At 34.9% G+C, this 12682-nt stretch overlaps 1 protein-coding gene across 2 annotated transcripts in view; it reads left to right on the top strand.

Moving 5' to 3' along the window:
- BRAF (B-Raf proto-oncogene, serine/threonine kinase) overlaps positions 1 to 12682 on the top strand; it is a 142735-nt gene that overhangs the window by 75809 nt on the left and 54244 nt on the right. For both annotated transcript variants that reach the window (XM_015244245.3, XM_072964326.1), the window contains exons 4-7: positions 5486 to 5589; positions 6411 to 6513; positions 11346 to 11494; positions 12534 to 12653. In XM_015244245.3, the coding sequence (XP_015099731.1) occupies positions 5486 to 5589; positions 6411 to 6513; positions 11346 to 11494; positions 12534 to 12653 (476 nt within the window). The remainder of the gene's footprint in view (positions 1 to 5485; positions 5590 to 6410; positions 6514 to 11345; positions 11495 to 12533; positions 12654 to 12682) is intronic.

Raw genomic sequence — 12682 nt, forward strand, 5'->3', positions numbered from 1 at the left:
TACCTTTTATCAGCAAAATTCTTACTAGTTTAGATTCTCTACAGTGTATGAGACTTAATTTTTCCACGAGACCCTGGTCAACATTGAATGTTAACAAAATTTAGAAGATACCACTGATCTAGTAGAGTTTAAAGTATACTAGGCATGAGATACCCTCATTCGTATATACTTTTCAATATATATATTATATGACAACAGAAAGCTAAAAATATCTCGCCCAGTTTCCCTGAAATGTGGCTTATCCTAAGCCTGCCTTCTTGAACTCATAATTTAAAAGACAGAATTTGCTTTTTCTAAAAACAGATTTACTGAGATATAGTTTACATACCATATAATTCATGTATTTAAAGTATATAATCCAATGATTTTCAGTCTATTCACAGTTATGCAACTGTCACCACAATTAATTTTAGAATATTTTCATCGCTGTAAAAAAAGAAACCCTGTACTCATTAGCAATCACTTACCACTTCTACCCAGTCTTCCCAGCCCTAGCCAACCACTTACCTTCTTACTGTCTCTATATATTTGCTTATTCTGGACATTCCATTCTATATAAATGGAATCATACAATATGTGGTCTTCTGTGACTGGCTTCTTAGCATGTTTTTATGGTTCATCTGCATTATAGCATGTACAAGTCCTTCATGCCTTTTTACGGTTGAATAAAATCGTATTTTGTATATCATACCACATTTTACGTATCCATTATCAGTGTTGTTTCCACTTTTTGGCTATTATGAATAATGCTGCCATGAACATTCATGGACAGGTTTTTATATAAACATATGTCTTCATTTTTCTTGAGTATATGCCTCCAATAATGTTTTGAGGAACCAGCAGAATGTTTTTGAAAATGGCTGCATCATTTTACTTTCTCATTAGTACTGTATGAAGGTTTTAGTTTCTGCATTACAAAGAATTTAAACTACCAGATTAATCTACTAGCTCAAATACACATGTAATAATTTTGACGGCTGCCTGAGTTTTCATGGCCACTTATTTAAGGAGTACTTAAAGTTTTAAGAAAACCTTTTTTTATGGAAAATTTTAAACATACACAAAAGTAGAGTAGTGTGGTTAACCATCATGAATGCATTGATAAAAGATGATTTATATTCAGTTTGAAAACTGATTTGTTAAAATTTAGACTGATACATTTTGGTGTAAATTTTCTTTTGGCAATATTCAGATGACTACATTGACTATAAGTCTTTCTTAAGGTAGGATACTTGTTTTTATATTTCTTTAGAGAAGAATTGTCGCTGCTTTGACAGCCTAATCAGGACATTTAATTTTGGAATTTGAAGAAGAGGCACCTGGTTCTTTTGAAAATATCATTTTAGTCTTTTTAGCCCTAAAATTTGAGACAGCCCTCCTCTATAACTTTTCCTTTTTGAATAGGTAATTCTTTCACTCAGTATTTGCATCAAAAAATCTGGTTTCCACCCTACCCATATATATCCAATTTCTGGTATACCTTTTAGGTAACCTTTTATTTGTGTGCTTTTTCTGTATTTCTTTATGTAATTAAAGCAAATACAAAGATATATTCTTATTTCCTCAGTCCTCTTCATACACATACTGTATATATCATTCTGTATTTTGTGTTTAATGTTTAGGTAGACCTTTGTGGAAATTTTCCATTTCCGTGCATAGTATGCTTAAATACTCCTTTTTATTGCTATAGATTCCATTATATAGATGTACTGTAGTTTACCAGTTACAGTGTACCAAAAATAGGCTTCCTTGGAAAGAGAAATTTATATTTGTGGTTTTGATAAGATACTTTCAAATTTTGCCTTGTAAGTCTTGCTTAATTTTGCACTGCTATCAGCAGTGTATGAGATGCCTGTTTACCATAGCCTCATCAACTACTGTGTTGTCAAACGTTTGGATTTCTGCCAATCTGATAAATGAAAAATGTTTTGTCAAGTTTGAGTTTGCTTTTCTCTAAGATTGAACACCTTTTCGTATCCTTGAAGGCCATTTATACTTTTGTTTGTATGAGGTGTCTTTTATGTTCTTTGCCCATTTTCTATTAGGTTGTTGATTTTTTTAAAAATATTTTTTAATTGAATTATAGTCATTTTACAACGTGTCAAATTCCAGTATAGAGCACAGTTTTTCAGTTATACATGAACATACATCTGTATTCATTGTCACACTTATTTTTCTCTGTGAGCTACCACAAGATCTAATATATATTTCCCTGTGCTACACAGTATAAGCTTGTCTGTCTATTCTAATTTTGAAATCCCAGTCTGTCCCTTCCCACCCCCCACCCCCAGGTTGTTGATTTTGATCTCAGTTTTTCTGGAATTCTTATATACCAGGAAGTTTATGTGCCTGTTACATAAGTTACAAATATTTCTTCCCAGTTTGCATCTGTCCTTTGACTTTGCTTATATAGTTGTCCCTTAGTATCCACAGGGGATTGGTTCCAGGATCCCATGAGGATATCAAAATCCTTGGATGTTCAAGTCTGTTATATAAAATGATATAGTATTTGCATATAACCTATGCACATCCTCCTGTATACTTTAAGTCATCTATAGATTACTTATAATAGGCAAATTCAATTTTTGCTTTTTTGGAACTTTCTGGAATTTCTTTCCTAATATTTTTGATCCCCTTTTGGTTGAATCCACAGATGCAGCACCCACAGATATGGAGGGCTAACTATAGTGTGTGTGTTTGTTTTGCCATCTTAAAAAGTTCCTTAGTTTTATGTAGTTGAATTTAATATTTTTTCTTTATGGCTTCCAGATTTTGCATCATAGTTTTATAGGCCTTTTTCACTTGAGGTTATAAAGGAGTTTGCTATGTTTCTTCCAGTTCTTTTATGGTTTGACCCCTCCTTCTTTCAACATTTGAATTTTTGATTCATTTGGAGTTTACCCTAGTATATGGTATGAAGGTATGGGTGGGCCTTTTTTTCCTAGATTGGTTCCAGTTGTCCCAACATTAGTTATTTAAAAGTTTATCTTTACCGTATTTCAGATGCTGCCCCTTTTTTAATTCTAATTTTCTTTTTGTGTTGGAGTCTGTTTTGATCTTTCTGTTTTGTTCCATTGGTCTGTCAGTCTTTAGAACAGGCACAATTGTGAAGGAGCAAATAAAAATCAGCCTACAGAAGTGGATGAATGAGGACTAATTGATGACTTTCCCTTGGTGCCAAGATTGGAAACCAAATTTTTGCCTGCTAATGAAACATATATACACCTTGGAATCAGCCTGTTCAGACAATCAGAAGGGAGTATAGCTGTATTACAAGATGGCGTTACCAGGAGTGCTTGAGGGAAATTACCAAAGGAACTGAGGGGTTCTTTGGTAGTTCATTGATGGCCTTACATGCCACAGAGAGGAATTTGAATTTTGCCCTCTAAATAACTGGAAAATTTTAAACTATCTAATAAAATGTAAGATTATATTTCAGAATGGGATTCTAAGTTTGAGTTCAGTGGGCTCCTCGGCATGCAGGTATGGGCTTCAGGTTCTCTGAATTCTCTGAACTTTTACATTTCAGAGAGTATCTAAGGCTTTCATCGGATTCTCGGAAGTCTTTGACACACACCTTCTTTAGTAACATGGGATAGGATAGATTGAATGGTGTTTAAAACTAAAGATAGGGTTGCCAATCAAGAAATTTCTGTATTAGAGTAGGCAGAATATGAATGGCAGAGGGAAAAAAATGAGCTTTCCCTTCTGTTCCTTATTTCTGAAGGGCACAACTCTCACTCCTCGCAGTAGTTATTATTCTACAAAGTCACTGCAAACACTGAATTAGTTTAGTGAATACTGAACCATTGCTCCTAGGAGAAATACTGAATTACTATTACACTAATGAGCCAAAAATGGCCTCTGGATATTGGCCCCTAGGTTGTTTGTTTTTTCTAGCTAGCTGGGGTCCATTAGCTTAAAAGCTTCTTGGCATAGGGCACTTGTTATACAGTATGAGAGCTAGAAAAAGAAGGCATTGTCACCTTATTCAGCCTCAGCTGGGAAGGTACACATGGAGCAACCCAAATTTTTCAGGGCTATGTGCATGTCTGCAGAAGTGCTACAAGTATTGATTTGGTTACAAATACATTTTAGAAAATAGACAAATTTGCATATATAGTCCACAGATAAAGAGGATCAGCTGTACCTGTCCAGTCTCTTAAATACTTCCAATGATGAGCATACTCTCTCCTTATAAACTTCACCCTTGCTGGATGGTAGTTTTAATAGTTATATTAAGCAAAAATCTGCCTCCTGTGTTTTCTAATCTTAGGTCCTAATTTGGCTTTCTGAATTGTTCCCCTTCAATATACTATTTAAATTCAGCTGTCTTCTATTCACTTTTACTCCATTTTTCCCCTCTAGCACAAAGATTCCCCATTTGTAAACTTTTGCTTTGCTAAGTAGAGATTTAAAAGAAAGAAACCTTTAATTTTATTAACACATGTTCTCTATCTCCACTCCTTTCCCCACATAAAAACCGGCCAACCTGAACTCCCACTGCTTCACTGTAGTCTACACTATGTTCGTCAGTTCTTTTTCAGTTTTAAATTATTCAAATTAATAACTGGAGAGATGAGTCTCATGCAGAAAGCCTAGGATAGTGATAACTTCAGATATACAGGGAGATTCTTTTAATCTCTATTTTCAGTGCCCCATTTCATCCCCATTCCTAATGTCATCTCTATTCCTTAGATTAGCTTCATTCTATAGCCAGATTTTCTCAGTGTACCAAGAAGATGGCCATTAGGGGCTCCAAATTTCTGTCCTCATGGAATGCGTTAACCGTAGTAGACACAGAAATGTCTCTCAGCCAGTGTCTGTCAGTTAAAGGTAGAACTCTGGTGCAGCTGGGATTGTATATCTAGCCCTAGATCAGGGGTATGGGAAGCTGACTAGCCAGCTTATGTCATGTGTAGCCAGAAAAGTAGTGACCCTTGATTGATAGTCTCTCCAGTACCACGTGGATTTTAGGGAAGGGTAGGTTCTCAGAGAAAATAGAAGTGCTAGGCAACTAAATAACAAATATCAGACACATTAAGACAAGTATTTTCTTCTGCTGTGGTTAGGATCAGTAAGACATCTCTTAAGGACCATCAGTATGATTGAAGGATTATAGTTTTCAGCTTTAAACAGTATTGAATCAAAATTGATTTTGCTTTAAATGTTGACATCTATTACTTCTCAGTGGTGCACACATAGGAACCTGTTGTATTTTCTGTCCTTTTATGTGTTTAAGATATTTCATTACTTTAATAAAAAATTAGAAATTAATTTTGCTTTGATTTAAGTTGGTGAGTGTGAATAGATAATTGAGTCATAATTTCTCTTTAATATTAACTTAGCTCTAGAAATAATTTTGTTTCTGACATAGTAATCCATATGACATTTTAAAGGTATTATGAAGGTAATTTTTTTCAATGATGTGAAAAATATGTAACTTATTCCCTTTACCTCATATCATATATTTATGACACCATAGGTACCTGCAAGGTGTGGAGTTACAGTTCGGGACAGTCTAAAGAAAGCACTGATGATGAGAGGTCTAATCCCAGAGTGCTGTGCTGTTTACAGAATTCAGGATGGGTATGGTTTGTATGTGATGTGAAACTTTGTTTTAAAAAGGGATAAAACCTCAGACATTAAATTTTGGGGTTTTCTATAAGATCTTTACCCAAACCTAGGGTATTGAAAATCAACTTTAGAAAAAAAATATTAACACTAAGTTAGTTAGCCTAAAGAATCTTATAGGTCCTTTGAGGAGTTAACATTAGATAACTTTGTATGACAACAGTGTTTGTTACTCTTATGAAATGACTTTATTTGGAGTTTGAGATTCTTAAAATTTTTGAATCATTTAGAATGTGACTTATTTGAATAATAGGCTCTTCCCCACTTCTCTGTTTTTAATACAAACTCATAGTTTCACAAAAGGCTTATCAAAATTAACATTTCATATTGAGTAATTTTTCTTTCAGAAAGCATCTAAAATTGTGCCAAGACCCCCTCAATTTTAAATACCTTTTAAAAAAAATCACCTTTTTGGGGCATGTTGTCCCTTGAGTACTCTTTCTTTGACTGGACAGATAAATCTGTACCTATGATTTTTGTTGGGGGGGACCCCAGAAACAATCCATTTTCTGCTGTTTGTAGGTCTTTTCTGGAGCTGACTTGAAGAAAAGAGTACCTCTCTTTACCCTGCTGTTTGTCCAAGAGTGATACATTTATTTGGGGTAAACTTAAAAATTAATTTATTGCCATTTAAATTTCTAACGATGGAAGACCAGGGAGTCAAAACTCCCTCACCATTACTAGCCCCTCAATAACCAATTTTCATATCTTCAGCATGAGGTAGTTGAAAGTCTTTAGGTATGATAACCAAGAAAGGCTGTGTCTGCACCTTTCAGAGAGAAGAAACCAATTGGCTGGGATACTGATATTTCCTGGCTTACCGGAGAGGAATTGCATGTAGAAGTGTTGGAGAATGTTCCACTTACAACACACAACTTTGTATGTATCTTGATATTTTTTTGAAATGTCAGAAATGTTCAGGTTCTTGTGAATGAATTTTTATTTAGGGAATATGAAGTATGGGTGAATAATTTTGGAATTGATATTTTACCTAAGTTGAAAATCAGTTGTTCTTTAAAAAAAATGCATATTTGAGCTAAAGAGTTTTATTTCAATCATTATACTTAATTTTTGACTTTAAAAAGTAAAAAATATTTATTATTAAAAGAAAATTCTTAAGAATTTGAGTGGTATGAAAGTATATCAAGTTAAAAACGTGAAAGTGCCCTACCAGAGGTAAGTGGGCCAGTTGTTAATAGTTTATTGTGTAGTCTTCCAAACTCTTTGTGTATGTACAAACATGTCCTTGTACTTCTGAGCACAAAGTTTTCTCCTATTTTTCTCCCTTCTCTTTCCTTCATTATTTTCCATTTCTTTCCCTTTTTTTTGAAATGGAGTCGTGTTTTGTGTGGTGTTATTCACCTTTTTAAAAAAATTAAACAGTATATCATGGACATCTTTCCATGTCAGCACACCTAGCTTGCAGTGATTGCAGAATAGTCCCTAAGAACATAAGTTCTGTATACTAACTATCCCTCTATTAATAGACATTTAAGTTTTTTTTTAAAAATCTATTACATACATGGTAAACAGAATCTTTCTGCATACATCTTGACACCTTTGTGTAAGTGTTTCTGAAGGATACGTTAATGGAGGTGGACTAGCTGTCCTTGAGGACTTAAGAACATTGTTAAAGTTCTCCTTGAGCACTTCTCCTTTTGTCTGGTTTTTGCATTTGCCGGAACCTAGCCTAGTGAAGTGTCAACAGCCAGGAGACCTGGAACATGGGGACCTCTCTACCTCAGAGTTAAGAATACAGGTCCCAGAGCTTGAGAACCTATCCTCTAAAAGTGTAGGCAGAATCCAAGATTAGAGTGATCTATAAGGCAGATAAGCATTTACTACTTTTCTCTATATGGAATTTTGACGATAGTTTATTTTTCTAAGTGGTTAGTTATTGCTACCCTTTTGGCATCAAGTGTTTTTCCATGTGTCTTGGTGATTAGTACAACTGGGATCTTTTGATTTCCTTGGGGGTTGGTGTTTTGGAGGGTCCATTGGAGTGAATAGTGAAGTCAGGTTTGTGCTTCAGTAAATAAGGCATCTTTTGGATGAGTGTAAGATATATCTCATGAGAGTCAGATTTACTGTGTAGCAGATAGTTTTATAATGATGAGATAAGGAGTTCACTACTATTGTTTTTTTTAACTTGTAGAATTTTGAGAGGACAGATTTTAAGATTTTTTATATAAGTTTTTCGGAATCAAAAAAAAAGTTGAACTTATATTTCACTGTGATCATTACTGCTTTTCTTAGTTATTTTTCTTAGCTAGAAATTAGGTATGAGGAGGTAAAAGAAGACTGAAGTTGCTAACCATAAGATAATATTAAAATAGTGCCTAAGGAAGGTCCTTGCCACAAGAGGATAATGAAAGCAAACTGCAGGTTAGTTGCAGAGTATGGAAATCCTCACAGCACAGTTGGAGAGCTGCCAGTAAATATTTATTGAGAACTTTGCATTTGCCAACACTTTGTCTGATCTGAGGATATAACAATGAAAAAGTAAACAGTATCCCTGCCTTAGAGTAGAGAGACAGATGACTTAATAAGAAAATTTCATGAATACTCCTCCAATTGCTGTGTATGTTTAATATCCTTTGGATGCACAGAGTAGAGACTCCTAACATGGCCTTTGAGGGGTCAGGAAGGTTTTCCAAAGGAAGAAATATCTAAGCTAAGGCCTGATGGATGAGGGAATAGCAGATGAACAGTCAAAGGAAGAGTGCTTGAGACACAGGGAGCAGTAAGAAAGTACGTTACCTTTTTAGTTTTGAAAGAAATTCAGCATGGATGGTACAGAGTTGGAGAGGTAGCAAGTATATAATATAGGTAGAGTAAGCAGAGCCCAGCTCATAAGTCCTTGTAAGCCATGTCGAAGGTTTGGACTTTTCTCTAAGATAATTGGAAATTTAATATAAGAAGGAGAGATGTGTGATGCATTTTGTGTTTTAGAACAATTGCTCTGAGTGTCATATAGAGGCAAGAGTAAGCCTGTGTACTGCTTAGAAAGGGAAGATTTCCTCTCTTTGCTCCTCTGAGCTGGGTTTTGCTGACTCCTCAAGGAATGCTGCTTATCCCTCCTAGTTTCATGGAGTCTTATAAAAGCTGTCGCTTCAGTATTTGCCTACCTCCCAGGAGTCCTTGGAAACTGGCAGGGCAGAGGGGCAGGGAAGGTAGAGAAGCAAGAATAGAAACAGTTGCGCTGTGTCTAGCCCTTGCCATTCTCCATAGGCACCAGGGTTAATGTCTTCCTCAGGCAGCCCCATATCTTACAAATTAATACGTGCAGATTGCCTGGTCTGTGCCTCCGACTAGTTTATCTTCCATGTTTAGATGTGCTTGAATTCCAAAATAAGCATAAATTGTGGCACAAAAGAAAAGATATACCTTCCTGTGCCCACCTTTATTGACAAAGGTATACTCACAGGTATATGGTCACTTACTCAATTTATACTCAGATGCATAACCACGTTCTCTCCTACTCAGGTGTTTTCCTCTCCTGTCTGCCTCCTCTCCTCCCATGTCTCTCTCTCTCTTTTTGTTTTCTCTTCCTTTACATACAGAAACAACCGTTTGCACATAGTTTTCAAGTGTAAGTCAGTGACAGAAAGAAATACTGCAGTTGAGTAGATTAAAGAAAAAGGATCAGATGACTATAAAGTGCTGATTCCTGTAAACACATTTTGTATTTTTCTGTGCTCTAATTTCCAGAGATTCTGCTAGCAATCTGAAAAGATGCTTGCTTTGGTAAATAGTAGCCACATAAATATTAAAGAAAAATTTCCAATTTTTTGTGTAGCTAAAGACAAATAATGGAAAAGGAACAAAACTAAAAACAGTCAGTTGTCTTTTTATATCCCCTAGAAAGTGATACATAGAAAGGTGAGGAATCAGCAGCAAAGCCACCTGAGTGACCTTGAATTCTGGCTTCTAAGCTTGGCAAGTCCCCCCCCCCCCCCCGAAATGGCAGGGCTATCCCAATGATAAAGGACAGCCAGGGAGATGATGGGTGGCCCCTGCCCAAGTATAATGACATCGAAGTGAAAGCCTTACTTCATCTAACTGCTAGTACGTAGTCTATTTTGGAGGCATGTGTGACTGTGGCGTGCTTTAATTTGCAATATAAATTAATTAAACCATATTTAATTCCACCCTCAAAAAAAAAAGTGAGGAAAATAAGAGCTACTAAGAGTAGCTAACTTTTACTAAGAGTAGCTAATTTAGGTAACTAAACTACCTAAATGTTCTAAAAAAGCCAGAACGGATGATGTGCCAAGATATCATTTTCTTGATGAAACATTTTTAAAATAATGTTTTATCCTGGTAAATACGTTTATTGAAAAGAGTTTGGTAAACTGTGGATATTGACATCAATTTAATGGTCATGAAAAGCATTTACATGCAGTAGAATGGATTAGAAAATTCTGATGTACATTATACGTTCTGGTGTATTTTTCTTACTTTCGTTTGTGGTTAATGCTGTCTGAAATGAATTAAGAATATATGGCAAAGAAAAAGGCCAAAATAGAGTCACCCCTGCTCTCACCGCTCTTAAATAGCCATTGTTAGCATTTTGGTATTTGTTTATCCTTCTTATGTCTTCTGCTTTTTATCTACACAGTGTTAAAACAATTTCTGACTTTGGTAGTTACCAAGATAGAGTCTCCCTAGCACAGTTCTGTTTATGTGACCCACGTTGTGGGTCATTTGCCTTTGGACATGGAGTTCTTACATGTTGCCTTTTTAAGTTTCACAAAGAAGAATGTTCACAAATACATTTAGGTGTTGTAATCCTCTGACAAACTGATAACTTGTTAGAAGTAGTTCTTAACATCTTCTTAGTGATTTTCCTGTCCCTTATCCTAAGTTAGCAAGTTTAGGTAGGTTCTGATTTCGTATAATTACAAACTAGTTTTTTTCTTTTATAAGTAATTTTTTTTACATTTGACTCAAATGTATGTATTTTTTAAATAGTGCAGAAGGTTTTACAATAAAAAAATAATCTATTGTCCCATCCCTTGCTAGCCTCTAATGCTACTGTCCATAGGAAATCACTCAACTTTTAACGGTTTCTGTTTTAAACTCTTTTGGTGCTGTTTTCATATTACTGAATAATAACTGTAAGCCAGTTTCTTGCTTTATCAATTTTAGACATCGTTTACTGATTGCCAGTTCCATAGAGAGTTAGATTATTTGTAATATTGCAACTTTTCCCCCTGCTTCCTCTCCTCCAACGCATGTTTCTGCTTTTTTGTGTTTTTTGATTCCTCTGTTGCATATCTTTGTAACTTTAAATAATATATGTATACTGATGTTCTGTTGACACCAATAAGCATCTCTTAACTGCTTTCTTTTTACAATTATTAAAGTGAACCTTTATTCTTCCTTTTTCTTCTAATTCTTCCTTCTACTATCATCTCTGCTTTTACTTTTATGTAGTACAGCTTGAAACTAGTTTCCAGTCTTAAGTTCATTTCCCATCTTACTGACTTCTGAGTTTTTAAATTGGGTAATTGGTGGGAGGTAAATACATATAGGCCATCTGTTATCTTGAGCCCACTGCCTTTCATTTTAGTATCTTAGTGTGTAAGGCAGTTCTTATGATGTAAGCATATTAAAGATTTGTTATTTTAAATAAGAAAGTAAATAAGTTGATTTCTAAAAAGATTCTTGCAAGTTTTTGAAATCATCTATGGTATTTTACTTTGCAGGTACGGAAAACTTTTTTCACCTTAGCATTTTGTGACTTCTGTCGAAAGCTGCTTTTCCAGGGGTTCCGCTGTCAAACATGTGGTTATAAATTTCACCAGCGTTGTAGTACAGAGGTTCCACTGATGTGTGTTAATTATGACCAACTTGAGTAAGTAATCCAAAAAAATTTCTATCTACTATTTTACATTTAACTTTTCTTAATATGAAACTGGTATATCTTAGAGTCTGTGGGAGTTTTCTGTTCAGTAGGGTTGTTACCAGGAATTTTTAAAAATGTTGCTAGAGAGTAATATTTGGTATAGCCAGTACTTCTCTCAGACTCTAATTTGGACTGTACATTTCATTCATGTTTTATATTCTCTTTTAAGTAATAAAGATCCCTTGCCCATAGAAATCAGTTTTAGATAGATTTTGGGAGGAGAGCAGGTGTTTCAGTTAAGTTAGCCATTACATTTTTGGACCACAGATCAGGGAGTCAGATTCTGTTAGCTATTTTGTAAATTATGTTTTCTCTCTTCTCCAAGTTAATGTCTGTCTGTCTGTCTTCTCCCTCTCTCTTTCCTCCCTTCCTTCCCTTCTTCTCCCTTCCTCTCTTCCCCCATTCATCTCCCCCCTTTATCCACTTACCTCAGTTTATTTAAAAACAACATATAAACTCTTTGAACCCAGTGTATCTTTTTCTAAAATTTCTATTTGCTTTATGCCAGAGTTTCTCTAATTGATTAGACTGAATCTCTTTTAATCTTTTTTTGTGTTGTTGCTACTTCTGTTAAAGTCTTACTACTTTTTTTTGATCACTTGCACAAAGGGAATTCAGCTCTGTACTTTAAAGTATATCATAAATATGTAATCTAACTTTTAGCAATATTTATTTTCTTCTAATTCCTTAACCATAAAGCATGATTTTTACCTTCTACCACGTAAAAATTTGCTGTGTTAGAACAATTAGTTTTAGATTCTAATCTTGCCTTTGAAAGTACAGTATAATTTTTTAAATAAGCCTTTAGGCAAAAATAAAACTAATTTTAAAAGAAGGAAAGAAAAAAACTAAATTTTAGAATCCTTTCTGAAAATGAAATTTGATCTCAGATATTTTTGTTAATTCTGTAATGTATTCTGGTGTATGAAGCTTCTGGGTTTTGCACAAGTTAGGTTTGTTTTGTTTTGTTTTTGTTTTTGCCTCACAGTTTGCTGTTTGTCTCCAAGTTCTTTGAACACCACCCAATACCACAGGAGGAGGCCTCCTTAGCAGAGACTGCTCTTACGTCTGGGTCATCCTCGTCTGCACCCACCTCCGATTCTATTGGGTATGATTTGACTCCTGCTGTTCAGTGAC

Source organism: Vicugna pacos, chromosome 7 (assembly GCF_048564905.1).
Source record: "Vicugna pacos chromosome 7, VicPac4, whole genome shotgun sequence".
NCBI lineage: Eukaryota > Metazoa > Chordata > Mammalia > Artiodactyla > Camelidae > Vicugna > Vicugna pacos.